The sequence below is a fragment of the Arvicola amphibius genome, chromosome 9 (genome assembly GCF_903992535.2).
Source record: "Arvicola amphibius chromosome 9, mArvAmp1.2, whole genome shotgun sequence".
Lineage (NCBI taxonomy): Eukaryota > Metazoa > Chordata > Mammalia > Rodentia > Cricetidae > Arvicola > Arvicola amphibius.
Genome location: NC_052055.2, coordinates 34918228 through 34942637, shown reverse-complemented (window position 1 = coordinate 34942637; position 24410 = coordinate 34918228). Strand labels below are relative to the sequence as shown.

The following is a 24410-nucleotide window of genomic DNA, read 5'->3' as shown; positions in this document are numbered from 1 at the left end:
GGGCTTTCCATGCAATCCCTGCAGAAAGACAGCATCTGAGCCTTGATCTGAGCAATCTCTCCAGGTGCCTGTAATGTGAAAGTGGCCCTCCAGGACCGACAAAACTGAATGTACTTAGGTACCCCACAGGAGCAGGTAGGTGTGGCATGGGCCCAGTGACTTGTGTCTGTGGGAAACTTTAATGGCCATGCACGACGGCCTGCAGGGCCAAGTGAGCCTGGGCCAGCCGGGCACCAGTGTTACCAGATGAACATGGGTTTGCCGTCGTCATGGGCCAGCTGGTTAAGGCAGGAGAGCAGCAGGAGCGCATCGGTGAGCATGCTGGGGTGCACGGTTTCCACCAGTACACGCTGCAAGAAGTCCACAGTGTAGGAGCCACCTTCAGACGCTGCCAGCTCAGGCCGCTCGCGCAAGATGCCATACGCATTCACCAGCTGCTCTGTCAGCGCTGGATGCACCCGTCCATTGTAGCCCAGGCTCTGCAGCCTATTCATGATGCTCACATAACGCTGTGTGAGGGTCTGGCAGAGGTCCTCATCCAGCTTGTGGTTACTGGGGTTTAGGGAGGCCTGTTGGGAGAGTGGCCATCAGGAACCTCCCACAGCACTCTGGATCACAGGCAGGCAGGAAGAACAGGGATGCCAAGGGAGGAGAGAGAAGCTGTGGCACCCAAAACCCAGCTCAGGCAGGCCCAGCGACTTCCCAAAGCTTCCAGAGATGCCCATCCCATTGTCTATTCCTTACCAGATATATGAGACTAGGGGAAAGCCACCAGGGATGGGGGACAGGGAGTATGACCTCCAATATGGAGGTATAGTGAGTGTTTCATATTCCCAGTCTGCCTGACCCCAGAGTTTGTAGGCCTTCCCAAGAGTTAATGGAAAGCTCTTAACCTGGAGTGACAGACACTGTTCTAAGGGCACAGGAAGGTCTTCCTGAACACCGCCTTTCCCGACACCCCCTGCAGTCAAGGTACCTATGTTTTTATCAACCAAGTGGATGCAGACAGACAGGTGGGACTCCATGTGGGAAGAGGTGCTTTGCATGGAAAGGACTGGCCTCCAAGGGAGTACCATGGATATGGGACTGGTTCTCCAGGGACAGCTGGGCTCAACTGGGGACACCTGGCTAGGTATCTATATGCTATCTTGGGACTGGTGCCCATGGTGTGTCCACTAGGAAAGTCCCTTGGTATGTTAGCATTTTTTCTGTGCGGTATAGCAAACAAACCCAATTGTGTGTCCTCCCTGTAGCTGAGGACCTTAATATTTCAATAAATCCATATCTGCTTGCATCAGTTGTTGCTTGTAACCGAGACCACTGGGTGGTTTGTCTAAGAAAGAGAATCTTTCAGGTAGGCAGGAGTTCACTGAGGAGACTGGTATTTCTGTCGGATAGATCAAGGAAAGGCTGCTTGTGTGATCTACTGCTTTATATAATTTGAAAAAGATGTAGCCAATGTAATCCATGATAAGGAGAGAATTGAGATTTGGTAGAATGTTGGCCTTCACACAAGACCCTGGGTTTGACATGAAGCGCACGCGCACTGCGCGCACACACACAGAGGAAAAAATGAACCTGAGTTTGGTTCCCAGCACTCATGTCAGGGTGACTCATAACATCCAATTCTATCTAGCTCTCAGGGAATCTGACACCTCTGATCTTAAGGGTGCCTGCACAAACACACACACACACACACACACACACACACACACACACACACACACACTGAGAGAGAGAGAGGAAAGAAAGAAAGAAGCTATACATAATTGAAAATACAAAAAATCTTTAACAAAAGAAAACTGAAAAATCTGAGTAGCGGTAGGTGTGTAACCTGATTCCACAGCGTGTGTGCACGTGCGCCATCATATGGCATCCCATTAAGAGTGATGAGTTCATGTTTTGTTCTTGATTTTTCTCTTTATCTTTTTCTTCATTTTGAGATAGATTCTTGTGTGGCCTAGGCTGACCTTGATCTTGTCAGGTAGTTAAGTATGACCCTGAGTTCCTGATCCTCCTGTTTCTGCATCCCATGTTCTGGGAGTGAAGGCATGTAACAACCACATCTGGTCTAGGTAGCAGGGCTAGGCAAGCACCCTACCAGATGAGCTGCCTGTAAAGTCCTGTTTTCATGTCTTTATGTATCAGTTTTGTATGTTAATATTGAATTTTTATTTACTTAAAAATTAATAAAAACATGTTCATTATTTTTAATTATATGTATGTGTCAGTATGTGAGTAGGTGCACATGAATGAAGGGGCCCACACAGGCCAAGGGTTTTGAAAGCCCTAGGAGCTGGAGTTATATAGGTGGTTGTGAGTCATCAGACATGGATTCTGGGATTTGAACTTAGGTCCTCTGGAAGAGCAGTACATGTGCTTGACTATGGAGCCATCTCTCCAACCCAACATTTTAAGAGTTAAAGGAATAGATGGGCCTGGTGGTTCATGCCTGTAACTATAGCACTCTAGAGACTGAGACAGGGACACTGACTCAGGCTCAAGGTTGGTCTGAGCTACACAGTGTGAGCACAACTAGGGATACACACACATCAAGGCTTTGTCTCAACAAGTAAATAAGTAAATAAATATTCATGCACTCATTGTCTGGGCACAATGGCTCATACTTCTCATCCGACCTCTCAGGTGGAAGAGGAAGGAGTAGCACAGCAAGGTTTGTGGTCCAGGCCAGCTGGGCTACTTAACAAGGCCTGTCTCAACAATCCAAATACACAAAATTAAATAACATAGTATCTGGGCATTCTCAGGAGGTTGAGGTAGGAGGAGTAGGAGGACCATAGGTTTGAAGCCTACTTGGGTTACATGTCAAGATATATATCACATACATACATATATATACACACATATATATACACACATATACACACACATATATATACATACATACATATATATACACATATATACACACATATACATATATACACACATATACAATATACATACATACATATATATACATATATACACACACACATATATATGCGCCTAGAGAAACAATATGATTGTTACCAAGTAAAATCCAGATGTTATACAGGTTATTAGAACACCTAGGAGGGCTTGGATACTTAAGGTGGTTTGGATACCAAATCAGTATGTGAAAATGAGATCATTCTTGGGAGACCAAGGGTTAGTCAAGGTGCCACTTGCACCCTTGAATGGCCCTAGTCACTCTCACATGGACACTGTCAGACTCAGGGTCCCTAGGATAAGGGTGCCAAGAGGAAAGATACTTCAAACATCTTCCACAAAGTTCTTCACAACTGGAGGAAGGCAAAAAGGTGACTCTTTGTAACCACTTTTGGGTGGGTTAAAAAGACAGCGTAACTGGGCTGGAGAGATGGCTCAGCCATCAAAACCTGCGCTGTTCTAGCTGAGGACCAGTTCGACTGCCGGCACCCACGTCGGGCAGTGGTTCACGACCACCTGTAACTCCAGCTCAAGGGGACCAAATACCTCTGGTACATACATAGATCGTGCGGTGGTGGCACATGCCTTTAATCCCAGCACTTGGGAGGCAGAAGCAGGCAGATCTCTGTGAGTTCGAGACCAGCCTGGTCTACAAAGAGCTAGTTCCAGGACAGGCACCAAAGCAACAGAGAAACCTTGTCTCAAAAAACAAAAAACAAAACAAAAAGGGAAAGAAAAGAAAAGAAGTCCAGTATCTCATAATCATATCAGATATGGTGGAACACACCTCTAATCCCAGGATTTGGAAGTAGAGGCAGGAATCTCAGAAGTTTAAGGTCATCCTTGGCTATAAAATGAATTCAAGGCCAGCCTGGGCTACACGAGACCCTGTTTCAAAAAAAAAAAGTGTAATCTAGAAATTATCTGTTTAATCCATCCATAAACTAACTCAAAATTTGGGCCAGTTTTCTGGAACTTGACGAACAGATTCTAAAACAAGCAGAAAAGAAAAGAGCTAAGATAATGAGAGAACAAGGAGGAGCCTGGCTCAGGGCTGGAATAAAATCCAGGGCTTAAGTCCTTGCTAGATCTTTCCACATGCTAGCCAAGCACTCCTCCTCCGCCGGAGCAATCTCCCAAGCCCCTCGTTTCTGGCTGATGACCGTCCACCGGCATCCAGGAACACTGCTGTCCTGCCATAGTATTAATGAACAGGGAACCTGGTGCCCAGACAGAGCAGAGAACCCTCGTGGATGCAAAGCTGAGAGGGATACTGACAGGCACTGGGCATCCTTCCTCCCTGGCAGCTTTGAGAGTCCTCACTGACTGCCCCTTTGGTGAACTCCTGTGAGACAGATCTCCACAGAGAGGCTCCCTCCAAAGAAAAGTGATCATTTTCTGCCGCCATCGTGGCCACACGGCCCTCTGTCCCCCTGTTATTTTTCTCTCTTCCTTCAGTCCCAAGGCCTGCCCTCCAGTCCTGAAGTCATCCTAATGCTTTGGCACTCTTTGTCTTGGTGTTCTTTGGAGTTAGTCAGGGGTTCTCACGCTTGGGAGAGGACGTGCCCTACCTCATTCTTCTACCATGATCACTTATGGAAGAGCCAAAGATTCAAAGCAAACACACACACACACACACACACACACACACACACACACGAACAACCCCAAACTTTAGGGGCGAGAGAGATGGTTCTGCCTTTGCCTCCTGAGTGCTGGGATTAAAGTCGTGCACCACCACTGCCCCTCTAGGGAAAGATTTCTTAGCTGAGACAGTGCAAACAACACTGACAGTTCTGAGCATATTAAAATTAAGCATCTAAAAACAATTAAGCATCTAAACCAGGCAAAACAGCGCATGTCTTTAATCCCAGCACTCAGGAAGCAGAGGTAGGCAGAGTTCCGTGAGTTCAAGGCCAACTTGGCCTACAGAGTTACAAAGTTAGTTCCAGACCGTTCATGGTTGCACACTGAGACCCTGTTTCAATCTCTCCAACCACCCCCTCCCCCAATAAAGCATCTAAATCAAAGGACACTTTAGCCAAGGAAAAGTTCAGAATCAGCCTGTGCAATCGTGGACTCAAAAGTCATCCCTACCCAGAGGGCAGGTGCTTACACAAAGGTAGTAAGAGAGCAAGCAACTGGCAACACGGGAAGCCAGGGATAGGGATCCCACCATCGTTGTCTCCCATGGCACAAACTTCTCCTGGGTATCCAGCCAAGTGCAAACTGACATCCCTAGTCTTACCCACTTGCCAGTGCCATCTACGCCTGTAAGACACAGGGGTACAAAAGTTTTTTGTTTCTTAGTTTTTTGTTTGTTTGTTTTGGTTGGGGGGTTGTTTTTTGTTTGTTGTTTGTTTTTAAACATCTATCTACTTTTTTCAATGGGAGGAGGCTTTGCGGCCATTTCTGAGGACACATTAGCATGAGAATCAGCCCTTCTGGCAACATTGCTGGCCACCTACTCAGTGGACTCTAAACTCTGTCTTCCTAGTGATCCCCAGAGAGCATTGGGGATGCTGAAGGAGAAGGCCGTAGAATTCTTTAGGTTACTGGCTTAGTCCCTGTGGTTAGAGCTGCCTGCCCAACCAAAGGTCATTTTGGAGGCACTAGAGGAATGCTACCTGCCCATCTGAGGAAACTTCCCCTGCCCTTTCCTCATGGATTCCTATGACCAGATGCTTTGGACCCTTGCCAGCTTTTTGTACTGAGCCCTGGATTCCCTCCATTTCAGAGTCCCCTTAAATGCCAGGCCCCTCAGTACTGAGCTCACTTCCACATCTGTAAAGGCCCTTCTGGCAATGTAGGAGATGGATAGCCACACACCTGAATGATTTTCTCGGGAATGTTGGAGACAGTGAAGCCGTAGAGACGCACACGCTCTGGGAAGATGCTGGATAGGATTCTTCGATCTAATTGGAAGGCGATCTCCCCCACTAGCCTCTCCCAGGCTAGTTGCTTTGAGTCTGGGGATGGCAAAGGGTCTCAGCTGAGCAATAAGCGAAGGGAGTGGCAGGGCCATTGGTTAGCAGTCCAGGTGTGTGATAGGGGAGTTGGCATGAGACTCATGTTGAGCCCCTGTGGTGTTACTGACCTCGGGGAGTGTCAAGGAGCTTGCTAGACTTGCGATGGGACATCTTCCTCTCCATCTCCACCACACTCTTCCGAGACTGTTCCACGGTGCGTGTACCCCGGGTGTCATTGACTGAAGCCGGAGAAGATGAGGTGCGGGGCGGGGAGTGGGGGTTGCGTGGAGGAGAATGGGGATTGGGCACAGGCCGGGTAGGAGATTGGTGCACCCTGGTGGTGGAGTTGGAGTGGGAGTTTCTTGAAGGGGAATAGTTTCCAGTACCTTGGGGGGCAGGTGTCAGGATAGAACTGGGGACTGTGCAAGTAGGAGAGCCTGTTGGGGAGTTTGGGAGAGAAGCAAGGGTCATTTGTCCCTGGAGAACACCCGTCTGGGTCCGAGTATCCGAGGTGGCATAAAAATTTGTTGTGGTACTGGATGTGGCCATGGTGCTCATGGGGGTGGAGGTCTGGAGGGGCGCACCCACAAACATCATGTTGAGGGGCTCTGAATCCTGGGTCGGCTGGGGGTGCTCACTGGTGACTGGTGATGTGGAAATGAGAGGGGGGGTTAGAGTGAGGCAGGATGGGAGCAGGAATCGGATTATCCAGGGTGCCCTGCTGCCCCACCCTGTACCAATTACCTTTGGAGATGGTGGCTGGTCCTGCACCGGCTGAGGCTCCTGAGAGGCTTCCTCGAGTTGGCTCCGCCAACCGCACCCTTGGGGCCTCTGACAGCCCTAGGTTGTTTATGGGGTTGGGCAGTATGTTCTGAGAAACACCTAGAGGGGCAGTGGTGGGGGAGAGCAGGGGGCTGCTCAAAGAAACTGCCACTGTGCCTGCCAGGGGAGCCATGAGGGGGCTGCTCTGAGATACAGCCAGTGGGCCTGCCAGCCGGCTGCTAGTTGTCAGGGAGCCAGTTGAAGTCAGACCCAGCGAGCTGGCCAGAGTGGTCCCAGGGGGTACAGCCATGGGACTGGTCAAGTGACCGCTCAAAGGTCCTGTCGTGGGTAAACCCAGAGAATTGGTCAAGGTGGCCCCTGGGGAAACTGCAATGGGATTGGTCAGGTGGCTGCCCAGGGGGCATGGCACAAGACTGGCAAACTGACTGTTCGGGGCCAGGGGCATTTGGCCGGAGAGCAGGGGGTTAATGGGGGCCCCCAGGGGGCTTATAAGGGAGCCTGCTGCAGGACTGAGCTGTGGGCTGTTCAGCATATCAGTCAGAGGGCCCAGGGCCACCATTCCCATGTCTTCCATGCCTGGCTCCTTTGCTGCTGCTGGGGATGGGGGCAGGAAAACACCTGTGGATACAGAGAGAGCAGGTAAGCCCCTCTAGAAGAAAGTGGGAGACACTCGTGGGAATACCTGGCCAAAACTGTCTGTCTCTGCTGAGTTGGTGGGTTTGACCTGCCTTCATGGAGCATGGTTCTTTAGGTGGGCTGGATGACGTCCTTGCCTGAGGAGATGTGTGGGATGCCAGAGGGCATTCTGCGCCACCTTAAGAAAGTCTTGGATGTGGGTCTGATCTCTTTTCTCTCAGTCCCCGAGGCTTGATATTCAGCCCCAACTCTCCAGTCAGAACTACTAGGCTCTTAACAGACCAACTGCCCTTCAAGCCACAGAACATTCTAGTGTCTCCTTCACCAGCACCCACTGCACAGAGCTTCAACCCCACACACAGAGGACAGCGACTCCTAGTGTTTGGCCTCCCAGGCAGCTAACCTGGCCCTCTGCTCTGCTTGTGCCTGGGAGGAGTGAGTCTGATCTCAACTTTGTAGAGAGACGTGCGCCCACTGGATAGGACCTCCAACGGCCACAGTGTTCATCAGAGCCTCATGTAGCCTAGGGCCACATATAGTCTAGGCGCGTAGGGGTGCGGGCTCTCGATGGCCAGCTGGACACAGCCGCGAGCTGGAGAGGCCCAGAATAGTTGCGGGCTGTCCTTGCACTCCTGGAGGGGGTGGTGCTGAGATCTTATTCTTCTAGACTTCTGGAGTTGTTTTCCCTTAATGACAACTTTTGGGAGGGAAATCCCCTGGGGACATAGTTGTTACAAGGGGCAGCAGGCAGGAGAGTTTTTGTAGCTGTGCAATGTAATTAAAAAAAAAAAACTTTGATTTTCCCAGGCTGAAGAGGTGGCTCAGTGGTTAAGACCACTGCTCTTCCAGAGGACCTGGGTTCAATTCCCAGCTCACAACTGCCTGTAACTCCAGTTCCTGGGGATACTATGTCTCCTTCTGGATTCTGTGGGCATTAAGTACATGTGATGCACAGACATACATGTAGGCAGAGCACTCATACATATAAAAAATAAATAAACCTTTAAAAAAAACCCTGACTCATAAAAAAAAGCTACTTTAGAATCTACTCCTTTAGACACGGTCAACAAGACAAAACGACAACCTACAAAATGGGAAAAGATCTTCACTAACCCCACATCAGATAGAGGTTTGGTCTCCAAAATATACAAAGAATTAAAGAAATTGGACACCAAAAGATCACATAATCCAATAAAAAAATGTAGCACAGACCTAAACAGAGAACTCTCAACAGAGGAATCTAAAATAGCTGAAAGACACTTAAGGAAATGTTCAACATCCTTAGTCATCAGAGAAATGCAAATCAAAACAACTCCCGAGATTCCATCTTACACCTGTAAGAGTGGCCAAGATCAAAAACACTGATGACAACTTATGCTGGAGAGGTTGTGGGGAAAAGGGAACACTTCTGCATTGCTGATGGGAATGCAAGCTGGTACAACCCATTTGAATGTCAGTGTGGCGATTTCTCAGAAAATTAGGAAACAACCTTCCTCAAGACCCAATAATACCACTTTTGGGTATCTATCCAAAGGATGCGCAATCGTGCCACAAGGACATGTGTTCAACTATGTTCATAGCAGCTTTGTTTGTCATACCCAGAACCTGGAAACAACCTAAATGCCCCTCGACCGAAGAATGGATAAGAAAAATGTGATACATTTACACAATGGAGTACTACACAGCAGAAAAAAATAAGGACAGCTTGAATTTTGCAGGAAAATGGATGGAGCTAGAAAACATTATTTTGAGTGAGATAATCCAGACACAGAAAGACAATTATCACATGTACTCACTTATGGGTGGTTTTCAAACATAAAGCAAAGAAAGCCAGCCTACAAATCACAATCCCAGAGAATTTAGACAACATTGTGGACACTAAGAGAGACTTACATAGATCTAATCTACATGGGAAGTAGAAAGTAGAAAAAGACAAGATCTCCTGAGTAAATTGGGAGCATGGGGACCTTGGGGGAGGATTGAAGGGAGGAGGGGAGCAGAGAGAGAGAAAAAAAGAATCTATTCCTTTAAAAAGATTTTCAGCTGGATGTGGTGGTGCATGCCTTTGATCCCAGCACTCTGGAGGCAGAGGCAGGTGGATCTCTGTGAGTTCGAGGCCAGCCTGGTCTACAGAGTGAGTTCTAGGACAGCCAGGGCTACCCAGAGAAACCCTGTCTCAAAAAAACCAACAAAAATTTTATTTTTATTCTTTTTCATACTTTTAAAAAAATCTATTTTATGTGCATTGGTGTTTTGCCTGCATGTGTGTCTGTCTGTGGGAGGCTGTCAGATCTTGGAATCACAGGCAACTGTTAGATGCCGTGTGAGTTCTGAGAATTGAAGCTGAGTCCTCTGGAAGAGTGGTCAGTGCCCTTAACCACTGAGCAGTATCTCCAGCCCTTTATTTTTATTCTTTCATGTGTGTGTGAGAGAGAGTGTTTGTGTGCACATGTGCACAGGTGTCCATGGATACCAGAGGCTTCAGATCCCCGGAGCTGGAATTACAGGTGGTTGTCAGTTGCTTGATGTGGGTGCTAAGAGCCAAACTTACATTCTCTGCCAGAGCAGTAGCAGATCGTAACCTCTGAGCCATCTTTTTATCCTTGAATATGCCCTTAAATCTTTTTTTTTTATGGTTCTGGGGATTGAACTCAAGATGTCATGCTGTATGGTAAATATTCTATTACTGAGCTACACAGCCAGCTTTTGAGAAACTCCATTTTATTATTATTATAAAGCAGTACATGATTATTATTGTCAGGAAAGAAAGATACAGAGAAGTAAAAAGTATGAGCGGCTAGTAATCTAGTCTCATGGTCTAAAGCGCTCACTACCGTGGAGGCAGTCTCTGTCTGTGTCGAGTCATGGCTTGGCAAGAACTTCTTGAAAGGGGCCAAACCACGTGGCCCCTGTCGTGTTAGTGCAAAAGCAACCAAGAAACACTCAGAAGCTAGGCTGTCTCTGTGGCTAAACTGGAGGTCCCAGCAGAGGCAGCCTCACTGGGCAGAACGGCTGCCAAGCGGCAGAGGTGAGCGTGAGAAGTGTTTGGGAAAGCGGCCGGAATAGAACCGTGCCCCCAACAAAACCTGAGCACGTATTACTGCTGTACCACACCAGGTCATGAGCACATGGTCAGACTGCTATAAGGTCTCGGGGTCTCTATGAAGGCTATTTAAAAGACACTGTGGTGGTTTCAGTGAGAACGGCCTCTGTAGGCTCACATATTTGAACATTTGGTTTCCAGTTGGTGTAAGTTTTGGGAGGGATTGGGTATGGCCTTGTTGGAGGAGGGGCGTCACTGGGGACAAAGACTTGCATAGCCTTTCCCAGTGAGCTCTCTGCTCCTGCTTGCTGTTTGCTGCCATGCCCGTGCTTTTGCTCCACCATCAAGGACTTTCTAACCCTCTTTTTAAAAAATATTTATTGATTGATTATGTATACAATATTCTGTCTGTGTGTGTCTGCAGACCAGCAGAGGGCACCAGACCTCATTACAAATGGTTGTGAGCCACCATGTGGTTGCCAGGAATTGAACTCAGGACCTTTGGAAGAACAGGCAATGCTCTTAACCACTGAGCCATCTCTCCAGCCCTCTAATCCTCTTGATCTGCAAGACCAATTAAACAATTTCTTTTCTTTCTTTTTTTTCTTTCTTCTTCTTTCTTTCTTTTCTTCTTTTTCTTTTTCTCTTTGGCTTTTCGAGACAGGGCTTCTCTGTGTACCTTTGGAGCCTGTCCTGGAACTCCCTTTGTAGACCAGGCTGGTCTCAGGCTCCGCCTACCTCTGCCTCCCAAGTGCTGGGATCAAAGGTGTGCGCCACCAATGCCTTTTTTTTTTTTTTTAAGACAAGATCTATATATAGTTCTGGCTATCCTGGAACTTACTATGTGGACCAGACTGGTCTTGAATTCACATAGATCTGCCTACGTCTGCCTCCCGAGTGCTGGTTCTAAAGACGTGAGCTAAAATTCAAGGGCTCTTTGATAATCACTTTCTATGTAGACTTCCTAAAAGAACAGCTGACAGAGAAAGCAGAAGAAGGTATCAATACCTATTCAAACAAGGAGAAGAATGGGAAAGGATGCAATGGATGGCAAAAATAAAATAAAATAATGAATAAAACTGGACTTTGATGAAATAAGTGAATTAGCAATACATATTATCTGCACTTTTTGTGTGTATTCTCACTGTTTTCTTTTTTTAATTCTTGTTTATAAGTGCATTGGTGGTTTGCATGCATGTTTATCTCTTTGATGGTGTCAGCTATCCTGGAAATGGAGTTACAGACAGCTGTAATCCTGCTCACTATATTCAATACACAAATTTTAATTTATCTTTCCCTCATAATTATTATGACATGAATAAAACAGCTTAAGAATTCATCTCTTGGGTTGGAGAGATGGCTCAGTGGCTAAGAGCACTGACTGCTCTTCCAGAGGACCCAGGTTCAATTCCCAGCACCCACATAGCAGGTAACAACTGTCTGTAACTCCAAGATCTGACACTCTCACACAGAGATACATGCTGGCAAAATATCATTGTACATAAAATAAAAACAAATTATTTTTAAAAAAGAATTCATCTCTTAGGGCTAGAGAGATGGCTCAGTGGTTAAGAGCAGGTAAGGCTCTTAGCCATCCTACTCTTCCAGAGGATCTGGGTTCAATTCCCAGCACCCACATGACAGCTTCAGCTTCAGGGGATCCAACACCCTCACATGATAGACATGCAGGCAAAATGCTAATGCACATAAAACAAAACTAAATCAGTAAACAACAATCTGCAGGCTAGCCTGGGCTACTAGAGACCTTGCTTTAAAACAACGAAACAAAAATTCACCTCTTAGCTTGGCAGTGGTGGCACACACCTTTAATTCCAGCACTCAGGAGGCAGAGACAGGCGGGTCTCTGTGAGTTCGAGGCCAGTCTGGTCTACAGAACAAGTTCCAGGATACACAGGGCTACACCAAGAAACATTGTCTTGAAAAACAAAACAAAACAAAACAAACAAACAAACAAAAAAAAAAACAAAAAAAAATCTAAAAACCCCAACAACCAAAAAAAAAAAAAGCTTTTCTTTGTAGACTGGCAAGATAGTTCAGCTAGTGAAGGTGGCTGCTACCAAGCTAGGTAAACTGAGTTTGTTCTCTGGGACCCATGTGGTAGGAGAGAACCAACTCCTGCAAGCTGTGCTCTAACCTCCATGTGCATGCCATGGCAGTGTGTGCCCTCTCCTGAACTAACACTTAAAAAAAAAAAAGAAAAAAGGAATATAACTAATAAAGAGTAACGGAGATAAAATTATATTTAAAAAATAGTTGGTCTTTTTGCATTTAAACAAGAAAAGGTTAATTAATACACTCTCTGGGAACAAAATGCCTGATGCTCCCATCTGAGTTCCAAGAAATAAAGTCTCAAGGCTGGAGAGATGGTTCAGCGATTGGAAGCATTCGCTGCTCTTGCAGATTCCAAGCACCCGCATGGTGGCTCACAGCCACGTCGGGGATCTGACGCCCTCTTCTGATTTCCAAGGGCACCAGGGATGCCTGTGGTAAACATACGTGCATGTAGACAAGACATTCATACACATAAATAAATAGATAAATACAATTAAGAAATAGTCTCTAGTTGGGTGGTGATGGCACACGCCTTTAATCCCAGCACTTGGGAGGCAGAGGCAGGCGGATCTCTGTGAGTTCGAGGCCAGCCTGGTCTACAAGAGCTAGTTCCAGGACAGTCAGGGCTGTTACACAGAGAGACTCTGTTTCAAAAAAAAAGTCTCAAGAGACTCCAGAGCAAAATAAAGTACATAAAGGGGTTGGAGATGTTTGTTAGCTATTTATTTCAAAATGCCCACTAGAGAAATTTATTTTCAGGGCCAACAAGATGGCTCAGGTCGATTTCCAGTCGAGCACTCTGATCTGAGTTCAGTCCCTGGAGCTCACGAGAGGTGCGAGAAGTGACGTTCACAATCGTTCCCTGTCCTGGAACTCGCTCTGTAGCCCAGGCTGGCCTCGAACTCACAGAGATCCGCCTGTCTCTGTCTCCCCAGTGCTGGGATTAAAGGCATGCGCCACCACCACCCGGTAAGAAATCTGTTTTTAAATGCATTTTATACATGGAGCCAGGGATATAACTTGCCTATTATGCTTGATACCCTGGATTCAATTTCCAGTGCTCCCCTCCACCACACCCCCCCAACATGTATACAAATGCTGTGGAAGCATTATTTACAAAAGCTTAAAAGAAGAAGTAACTCCAAATATATCTGCAAACTGGAGAATAAGCAAAATATCAGTCATTAACCCCATAACGCGGACAAGCCTTGAAAACGCTACTGAGTGAAAGGAGCCAGCTGTGGACACCACAGAGGGACATACGATCCGTTTATACAGAATGTCTAGAGTAGGTGACCTCACCAAACAGATGGTAGATTCATGAGCACTCAGGAAGGGCATGAAAGGCAGTGTGCCCTGGCTAAAGGGCCCAAGTTGCTTTTTAGGGATGAGAGTGTTCTAAAATGTTTGTGCTGGTGTTTGTACATATATATGAATATACTTAAAGTTATTAAATTGTGTACTTTAAAGGGGTGAACTGGGTGGTTAGTGAAATATCTACCTCTATCGATCATCTATCTATCTATCTATCTATCTATCTATCTATCTATCTATCTATCAATCTTTTATTTTTCAAGACAGGGGAGGAGAATCCCAAGGGGAAGAGAGACCTCAGGCAAGGAGGGACCTGAGGGGAAGAGACACCTGGGGGGAGAAGAGACCTGAGGGGAGGATGGTCAAGAAAAGGGGAGTCTCTGAGTGAGAGAAGAGTCCTGAGGGGGAGGTTATTCCTAGAGGAGGATTCTGAGGCATAGTCTTGAGGGAGAAGGGTCTTTGGGGAGAGTCTTAAAGGGCAGAAGTCTTGAGGACAGTAGGGTCTCTAGAGTTGGGTCCTGGGTCAGGGGTAATATGTGGGAACGTGTTTTGTGTGGGACGTCTAAGTACTGAGAGAGCAGAGTGAGGAGGAGGGACTGGTTTGTGATCCGAGAACAGGCTCCTAAAAATGCGTCTCAGGGCAGAGACAGGTCTCGTGACTAGGTTAAAGTTCTGAGATGGTGAAGGAAGTGCTTGGTTGGGTGGTGGTGCCAAGTGGGCACTCTGTAGGTTCTCTCCTGGGTGAAAAAAAAGGTGGGGGCAGTGTTCGGCTGCCCCCTGCTGGAGGAAACATCCACTAGCGTAGGCAGCTGAGGAAGTTGGCACAAAGGTAAGCTTGGAAAGGCAGAGAAGAGCATGAAGTAGCGGGGAGCAGTGCTGGGTGACAGTAACAGCACAGACTTCTTAGCCATTCTATGCTACCGTCTGTCCCATGCTGGCCATTGTTTGTGCTTCCCAGCCTATGCCACTTTGGACACCTGTCATTTTTTTTTTTTTTTTTTTTTTTTTTTTTGGCTTCTGTCTCTTTGAAAGCGAATCTTGCTGTGTAGCCCAATCTGGTCTAGCATTTGTGATCTTCCGGCCTCCCTGTTATTTTGTGTTGGGAATAGGCCACTACCATCATGCTAGGCCCTGTGTCTTTTCTTCTGTGTGGAGAGGCTAGATCTGACCTCTGGGAAAAGGGGCCACTATCAGTCCCTGTTTCTGAGTCTTGGACTCAGCGCTCTTTTTCCCCTCTCTCCTCTGCTACTCCCACAGCCCTGCACCCATTTGTCTCCGTCTCCCAATGATGTCCCAGTGCAAGCATCTGAGCAAATCCTGGAGTTCTCAGGAGAAAGAGGGCCCTCAGACTGAACGCTGTCCTGGTCCTATTTCCATTCCCTATGGCTGAGCTAAGGTCTGTAAGCTCTTGGCAGCTGTCTTCCTGGGAAAGCTGTTTTCTCTCTGGTAGTCTTCCTAGTTGACCCCTTCTCCCAGCCAGTACAGTCAGTCTATCATGAGACTCCACTTTTGCTTCTAAACCACCGCAGTGGAATACGGGCCTGCCCTCGGGGTTACAGAATACGGCAAGAAGAGGTGTAAGGTTTATGCACCAGGAGACCTTACAGATGGCTGGTACCACTTAGCTCACTATGTGGTCAAACGGAATCTCCAGGTTCCTTTCTCAGTTCCTACTCAGGTCTTTATTTCGGGGCTCCTCTTCCCCACCCTTGTTCTTGAGACAGTGTCTTACTGTGCAGTCTTGGTTGGCGTGGCAGTCCCTCTGTAGCTTGAGAATCTACAGAGACCCTCCTGCACCTGCCTCCAGAGTGCTGGGATTAAAGGTGTGTACCGCCATGCCTGACTCTACCCTTGCTCTTGAAAATCTTTTGCAGAGGAAATTGAGTCCCCACACTCAGCTTCACGGTTACCATGCTCCCCCTCCTTCCCTTCAGCCGAAGACACTTCCCAGAAAGGTCCTTTTTCACTCTGGGCAGTTTCAGTCTCCCCTAGATCCTTCCAAATGTAAACAAATTCAGGTCGTTGTCATCTTGAAAAGAAACTCTGGACTCTTGCCTCTCCCCAGTTACCGCACTGTCTGCCCAGCTACCGCACTGCCTACCTAGCTCCCACACCCTCCGTGAGGTTAATTTCTGTGGTCAACTTGATAGGATTAAGAAACACCTAGGGCATCCTAGAGGACATGGTGTCTCATATCAGTAACCCTAGCACTTGGGAAGTGGGGGCAGGGTGTCAGAAGTTAAACCATCCTCAGCTAGCCAGCAAATCTGACACCGGCTTGGAATACACGAGTAACTGTCTCAATACAACACAAAACAGACAACAAAAGACAACTTAACTTTCAGTTTGTCTGTGAGGGCCTTTCCAAAGGTGATTAACTGAATATATAAACCCTGACTTGACTGTGGGTCGCACTATCCCAGACGGAACCCAAAGGAGAAAGCTAGTTCCGCATCAGCGTTCTTCTCGCTGTGCAGATACAGGAGATGGACCTACCCACACCCTCACCCTGCCATGACAGGCGAGGCTCTCAGGCTGTAAATGGAACTTGATTGGTCCTTTCCTCAGGTTGGTCTTGCCAGAGCAGCGAGAAAAGTGATGGAATCTCGAAGTCAAGCTTCTCGAACTAAGATTCCATGGCTGTCTGTTCTTTCCATTTTCTTTTGAAAGTGTTTTTACACTTACTTACATGCGTGTACACACGCATGCACTCACACCACAGCATGTGTGGAAGTCAAAGGACAGCTTGTGGGAGTCAGTTCTCTCCTTTCACAGTGTGGCACCTGGGGATTGAACTCAGGTCGTCAGGCTTGGCAGCAAGCCCCCTTTCCCACAGAGGCACCCCACCAGCCCTGTTCTTGCCGTCTCCTTATTTGATGCTCCACCTCACTCTGGTCAGCCTTTCTCAGTGAGGCAGAAATCACTTTTATTAAAGCCATGGATACAACGTCACTGTTCAGTAAAGGCTGTGAAATGTCGGGCACTTTCCTTGCTCAACCGCTGGGCAAGTCTTTACCTTGCTGGTGCCCTTTCCTTTGCGATTGTCTCCTGGCCTCCAAGACATTAAACTTTTGACATTTCCTTTGTGCCTTGGGATGCTCCTCTGCCAACTTCTCTACCTGTTCTTACTCGGCACTCGCCACTCAGCCTCTTCCCGCTGCGCACTCTCCCCACCGGGTGCTTTTCGTTTGTTTGTTTTCTTGAAGCAGGGTTTCTCTTTAGCTTTGGAGCCTGTCCTGGAACTAGTTCTTGTAGACCAGGCTGACCTCAAACTCACATAGATCTGCCTGCCTCTGCCGCATGAGTGCTGGGATTAAAGGGGTGCGCCACCTCTGCCCGGCCCCCCCAGATGTTCTTAACCCCCCCCCCTTCGTGGCTTCAATTATCAATGGCTTTCAAATCTTTTTCTATCTAGCTCTGACCTCCTCCTCTGAGCTTTGGGATTTGTGTGGCCACTCTCTCCAGAGCCCTCTCTGTGGCTACCTTACAGTTTATCCAAATTTCAACTCTTTGCCTGTTTTCTTTATCCACGCTCACCTCTAACATTCACAGGGCTGTAGGCAGGAACACAAATGGAAGCCCACACACTTTGTGTCAGAGAGGTTGAAAACTATTATTCAAGCCAACTCTTAGATAATGCTGTTCTTTCTCACTCTGACAAACCTTTGTAAATGACCCAGAATAGTAAATTTAAATTTAGGATTATTGTACTTGCTGGAGTGCTGGCCTGGGATGTGGTCCCCGTGGTAGAACTGCTGACCCCTTGGTCCGAGCGCCATCCATCCAACACCCATTCTTTCACCATTTGGCCTTGTCTGCACTGCAGTGGGCATGGGATACATGATTTTGAGTACCTACAGCCAATGTGTTCAAGATCTGTTCATCTCTCCCCAGCTATCTTTCCTTCTGTGTTCCTCCTGAATTTGGTTGTACCAGAGCCCTGAACCAGAGCTTAAAGGAACAAGGTGGTCCTAGGGAGAGAAATTAAAGCCTGTGTTCATGAGCGCAAATAAAGAGCCTGACCTCACGGAGGAGGCCATTCACAGAGTTAGACTGTAGAGTCCAGAGCCTGACCTCACGGAGGAGGCCATTCACAGAGTTAGACTGTAGAGTCTAGGTGCGGTGGCCCAGTCCTGTTATTCCAGTACTGGGAGGCAGAGGCGGGGGATCAGGAACTCAAAGTTAGCCTGGTCTACATGAAACTCTCTACCCAAAGCCAAAAATTAAAAAAGGAAGAGAAATAGGTTGTTGTCACAAGCAAGGAGAGAGGGCAGTGAGCAGAGTCACTGAGGTCACTAAAGGGTCCTTGACTGGGCCTGATGATGGCAAACTGCGCAGGAAGTGGCACCATCGGCCAGCTGCTGAGTCCCTTCAGTCAGACATACTCTGGGTGCTCCATTATCAACTCCTTATTTTATTTATCTTTGCTTTTTTCAAGACAGGGTTTCTCCTGTGTAACAGTCTTGGCTGTCCTGGAACTCACTCTGTAGACCAGGCAGGCTGGTCTTGAACTCAAGAGATCTGCCTGCCTCTGCCTCCCGAGTGCTGGGATTAAAGGAGTGAGCCACCACTGCTGACTACTTCTCACCTCTTACATCTGACAGTTAGGATTTCCCTTTCTTACTAAACTTGATGGATTCCTGTCCACTTGTAGTTCCTGCTGTGGTTTCCCATCTGAGTGCCTGAAAGCTTCTTCGTAACCCCTCTCCCCGCCTCGCTCATGCTTCCCCCTGCAGTTGTTCTGGGCACAGCTATGACTACTTCCTGTTTCTGCTCATTGCTTTTGGGAACAAGTCCTTAGCATGTCATTTGCTCTTCCCAGTCAGTTGTGATCTGACCCTTACTGAACTCTCTAGCTGACTGTTCACTTCTCACTGGCCCCTAGCAAGAGCATCCACAAACAGTGCCGTACACACACAAACAACATACATAATCAGGGATGTAGTATAAATACAAACTCCCACACCACACACGTTCATGCATAACACAGCAACTCACTTATTCTAACAGTCATATGGAAATAACTACTCACACACGACATATCCTCAAAGCACACGCGTTCCATACGTTCTCACATGCCTATGCATTACTTGATGTACTTCAGTTTCACACGCCAACACCATGTACTCCACACCCGCTCATCACTTCACAGACTTACGTACCACACACTCTCTTACACACATCATGTTCATCTACTCCACACTCCTGTAACACTAGGAGCAGGTCTTTGTCCACACTGTATTTTCTCCTAGAATGTTGCTCTCTGCCTTCATCACCAGCTGTTTGGACTCCTCCATAAAGATCTATCTGTGAACTCTGGGATTCGAACTCAGGTCCTCTGCAAGAGCGCAATGCTCTTAACTATTGAGACATTTCTCCAGCCCCAAGTGTTGTGGGATATTTAATCACACTGCAAACCCATTAAGAGAGTCATAGGTGTCTGCAAGATGATAGGTGTACAGGTGGTAGTAGGGAGGGGCTTAGTATAGCATAGGTTCTTTTGTTTTGGCAGAGTGGAAGGACTTTTTTTCAGAGATGTCAGCAAAGGGAGAAGGTCAGCTAATTGCTACTCAACTTCTCTGAGCTAGCAAGTTTTCACCCCAGCCTTGGGCTCCCGAGTCTCATTGATAAACAGAAGGATAGAGAGTTAATTAGAAGCTATATTAGATGGCAGCAATAAAGCCAATGCCTGTGGGAACAGAATTCCCACCAGGCCACAGTCTGAGTGATTGGGCTGCAGCCAGAGAAGGAGGCCAGTAACTATGGAGCCACATGTGCTGACTAATATAACAGTAGATTAAAGTTCAGCCTCTGTGCTGCTGGAAAAACAACACCCATGGATTTAAGATTTAAACCTAAAAGCTAGGTATGGTTGTGTGCACCTGTAATACCAGCACTCTAGGGGCTGAAGTAGGGAGATAACCACTTTGAGGCCAACCTGGGCTGCATATTGAGTTCAAGACCAGCCTAGACTATAGAGCGAGATCTTGTACCAAAATCACAAGGGCCAGGGAGTTGGCTCCATAGATAAAAGCATGAAGACACAATTTGGATCACCAGAACCTGTGTAAAAGCTGGACATGGTGGACATATGTCCACTGTACAGATTCCCATGATGAGACCAGAGGCAGAAACTGGAGAATCCCCCATAAGCTCATGGGCTGGGTGGCCTAGAGTATACACTACAGTGGCAGAAATAAGAGGAACCCTGACTCAAAGAAGATGAAAGATGAGAACCAGCGCCTGTCTCTGACCTCCACACATGTGCCATGGCATGCGCATGCACGTCCTCACATACAAGCCCATACACAAAGACATGTTTAAAAGATGACTTTAGAAAGCAATAAAACCTAAGGCTTGAAGTAGGAAGCCTGAATCCAGCTTCTTAGACTGTGGAACTTCTTAAACTTTGTCCTTCCTCTATGCATACTTTTGTCATTTTGCCTGTTATCTCAGTATTAAGTGACAGGACATTTAAAACTGGAGGTGTGTGTGTGCTTGTGACCACTACCAAGGAAATAAAGAGTGTCCACTACAGCCAGGCTCGATGGTAAGAAGCCCAGGGGGTAAGGAGCTGGGGAGGAAGACCTAAGGGAATTGAGTACAGTCCAAAAGACTTCAACCGTTTAGTATGAAGGTCTGAGTTCTATACCAGAACTTTCTTTCTGAGACAGTGTCATGTGTAATCCAGGCTGGCCTCGACATCACTGTGTAGCTGAGAATGACTTTCAACTTCTGGTTTTCTGGTTACTGGCCTGTGTCGTCATACCTAGTTCCGGGCAGGGAGCAAACCCAGGGCTCCAGGCATGCTCAGTAGGCATTCTACCACCTGCGCTACATCCCCACCCCCTGGTGAGACTATTTCCAGGGATTAATTAGGCCTTCAGGAACCTCTGAAGCTAGCTTCCCTTGTAGTTGGGTGCTGTAGGTGGATTGGCTGAGGGTGGAGGGGCAGGGCTTGAAGCCTGAGCCTGGGAGTTGTAGCGATTAACGTGAGTCAGGATGTAGATAACTGACTTGGCTTGGGAACTCAGGAAGAGAGACTCAGCAAAGGGTTATTATTCCCAAATGCCGTGCAGAGGTGGAGAAGGCACTTGGGTGGCACTTAGGATGTTACTCATAACCTTTCCAGAACAGCCTTGTTGGCGTCCATTGCCAGGCTGTAGAGGTCCAAACAGGCAGAGCAAAGCCCTGCTCCCTCAACGAGAGAGGATTCATGCTTGATCATGACCAGAGGAAGCAGGGGCGGTAAGATGAAGGCCTGTGACAGAGAGCAGCTCACCGTGGGGTGGGGGTGGGGTAAACTGTAAGCACACACCTAAAATCATGGGCAGAAAATCACAAAGCCTAGGAAGGACTGTGTAGGGAGGGAGATGGATAATAACTACCAGTGTTTCCTTGGCAACCTGTATCAGCCATGGCGTCTATAGCGTCTGAATGCCACCTCCCTCTAGCCCCCATCCCTAAACCTGGGCTTAGCATGGGCCATTGGTTCGACTGCATTTCCGTGAATACTCGTTACTTCTTGGCTTTCTCCTCTCTCACCCTGCTCTGGATATGTCTAGCCCCACAGCTTTGATCACGCACTAAGAAATCCCGAATCTCAACTTTCAGGCCTGGTTTCTCTCCTCAGCTTCTGGATATGAGTCTCCTTCTGGCTATCTCTAACTGGAGAGAAATACAGAAATAGATTGTGGGCTAATGGTGAGGGTTGGGAAAAGTTGAAGGCAAGAGAAGACAGGGATCTAGAGGAAGAGGGTTGGTAGCATATTGGACTCCATAGGGAAGAACATTTGGGTCCCAGAACTGGGCAGTTCCTTGGAAGTTAGGTTGAGAGGAAGAATGCGGTGAAGGATTCCGAACAGGGGGCTGGAGAGATGGCTCAGAGGTTAAGAGCACTGCCTGCTCTTCCAAAGGTCCTGAGTTCAATTCCCAGCAACCACCTGGTGGCTCACAACCATCTGTAATGGGGTCTGGTGCCCTCTTCTGGCCTCCAGGCATACATGCAGACAGAATATTGTATACATAATAAATAAATAAATTTAAAAAAATAATAAAAAAGAATTCCGATCAGGTGAGCAGGAAATGGGGCCTGGTTTTGTCCTTTCTTCCTGGGGTCCTATGCATTCATCCAGCCTCCATCTGCTGAGGCCGAAGTCCTCTGTGCTTGCTACTATCTAAACCCTCCCTCCTCAGTTTCATCAGACCAGGGAACACTAGCTCTTCCTCCCTCCGCACAGTCCCCTCACCTCCCCATTGTCCTTCTACCCAGGCCTCTTATAGTTACCCTGGTGTTGGGAAGGGCCTGTGGCTGCCTCACCAAGCCCGCTGGTGAACCCGTTGATGCAGAGGCCACCTGCCTGAGTCTTGATCGCAGACTTGAGCTCGTGATTCTCCCGAATGAGCCGTACCAGCTTCTTCAGTTCCTCGTTTTCCCGCACCAACCTCTCTATCTGATGCCGAAGCCCCTCATAATTTGTAAGTAGAGACATGCCCTAGGGCAGTAGAGAGGGTGCGGCCCAAAGGAGGGCACTGCACGTGGAGGCTGCCCAGGGCCCCGGGCCTTGCCCGGGTTGGAAAAGGGCGTCAGAGTCTGCAAAGCTAGCCCAGTGGGCACTGGGTATTATGAGGTCAGAGACTGTATCCTCCTCCTTGCCCTCTACTTTCACAGGTTCAGCTCTCTGTGCCTCCAGACCTGAGCCTTGCCTTCCTTCAGACTGAAATGTCCTGGCCAGGTCTGGCCAATTTTGATTTCAAGTTTGCCTCTTTTGCAAGGTTTCTTTGCTTCAAGCTAATTGCTGGCCCTGGCTTCCCTGGCAGATGTGTCCTGTGTCATGTCACTTACCTTGTGCCTGGGAGATGAACCCTCACTGCTTTCCGCTGGATACACAGTGCCAGTGCTGTACTTCCTGAGGGTGCTCAGAACACCTCAGGGGGCGCATCTTGGTACAGGCATTTGTTGACTATTGGTTTTTGTTTGTTTGTTTGTTTTTTTCGAGATAGGGTTTCACTGTAGTTTTGGAGCCTGTCCTGGAACTAACTCTCACAGACCAGGCTGGCCTCGAACTCACAGAGATCCGCCTGCCTCTGCCTCCCCAAGTGCTGGGATTAAAGGTGTGCACCACCACCGCCCAACCTTGTTGACTATTTGTTGATGAATGCTCATTATTCTGCCTTCCTAGGCAGGGTGCCCTTTCCTTTTGATATAGGGCATGCTTGGGTTTTGTCTGTCAGCTAGCTCCTGAGGAATCTCTGTCTTGGATGCCAGGACATTGACCCATAATTTCTTCTGGCCACAAGTGCTCCATTCCTTCCCTGGCTCTTGGCCCAGGGTCTCTTTTATCCAAGCAGAGGCTCCCCACAGCTTAAGGGTTTCCATTCCTGACACGGGTCCCCTCACTCCCACCTGTCATGGTGCTTCTTTTGCACCCAGATTTCTGTTTCTCAGGTCCTTAAATCTTCCCAAGTTTCATTCCTTCAAGAATCTAAAATAAGATGTGATGGTGGCCCGGCAGTACACTTTGTTACTCCATGATCGCCAGGGTTGACACGGCTGACGTGGCTGGTAGTCCAGTAGGATGCTCTATTACTCCATGATTGCCAGGGTTGATGTGGCTGACGTGGCTGGCGGTCCAGCAGTACCCTCTGTTATTTCATGATCACCAGGGTTGACGTGGCTGACGTGGCTGGCTAGGTGAGTATCTCATTCCTCCCTCACTGCTCCACGTGTGCCCCGCCAGAAGCTGTCCACTTGGTTGAAGCCAACTTTCTCTTAGGGGAGAACCAGTTTTCTGTCAAAGATATACAAGTAGCCACACTCCTCTGCTAGGACTTCCAAACAAGAACCCAAGACAGTCTTCCTCGACCGGTCTCAAGAGACTGAGTCCTCTTGGCACTCCCTTCTCTTCGTGCTTTCTGTAAAGAACTCCATGGACCTAATCTTGGAAGTCAACGGAGGCTGATCCTCAGGACCTCCACTGGCTCTGTGATCATCTTCTCCCAATCCTCTCTATGGGTTAGGTCAGGAAGAGGAGGGTAAAGTCCAGTTCTGGTCCAGATTCCAGTGGGCAAACTCTGGTAGAGAGTAAAGATGGGGAAGAGGAGATGAGCTAGGGCTGGGATCAGCATGAGTTGAGTATTCCATCTGGACCTCACAATGGGGGGGCCTGCCCCCCGGCCTCTGACACTCCATGCTGTAATCCTGAGTCACTCTGGCCTCAAGGACAAGAGAGCCTGAGGACCACGGATGAGTTCTCTTTGCTATTCCTTCTAACTTTATAGATGACGTCTGCTGGACGTCCCTCCGGCGTGTGACAATAAGCTCATCATGGTCTTGTCTTTGAGCTGATGTCATCTGTGACAGTTACATTTGATGCGTCGGTTTGAGTGTGGTGCTCGTGTCTCCGGCCAGAAGCTGGTAGAGACATCGCTGTCAGGTGTTTTGTAGGTATGGCTAACATTTACAAACTGTTCGCTTTAAGGAGATCACCTCCAATCCTAGCAGTGGGCCTCATCCAGTCAGCTGATGGACTTGCTAGCCAAAAACTGCATCATTAAAAAAAAAGGCAAAGACCATCCTTACTTCTTTCTGTCCCAGTGCCTCTTTCCTCCATCTGGGCAGGCATTGTGTTAGGAACTGGAGATGCAGTGCCAGTCATAAG

The 24410-nt window shown here is 47.9% G+C and overlaps 1 protein-coding gene across 1 annotated transcript; it reads right to left on the bottom strand.

Moving 5' to 3' along the window:
* Window positions 1–239: 239 nt before the first annotated feature.
* Window positions 240–22241, bottom strand: Spatc1 (spermatogenesis and centriole associated 1). Its single transcript, XM_038343302.1, has 6 exons — window positions 22037–22241; window positions 7110–7301; window positions 6674–7001; window positions 6029–6591; window positions 5761–5900; window positions 240–569 (listed from the first exon to the last, which is right to left on the bottom strand). Exons 1-6 carry the CDS (start codon window positions 22239–22241, stop codon window positions 240–242), a joined length of 1758 nt encoding a protein of 585 aa, XP_038199230.1.
* Between the last annotated feature and the right edge of the window lie 2169 nt (window positions 22242–24410).

Excerpts from the sequence above, each read along its gene's own strand:
- Spatc1 (XM_038343302.1), bottom strand. The coding sequence starts at position 22,241 with ATGTCTCTACTTACAAATTATGAGGGGCTTCGGCATCAGATAGAGAGG. Across the intron at positions 7,302-22,036 it reads AGGCCCTTCCCAACACCAGG|GTGTTTTCCTGCCCCCATCC; the intron begins GTAACTATAAGA and ends CTGTATCCACAG. Across the intron at positions 7,002-7,109 it reads AATGCCCCTGGCCCCGAACA|GACCTTTGAGCGGTCACTTG; the intron begins GTCAGTTTGCCA and ends TACCCACGACAG.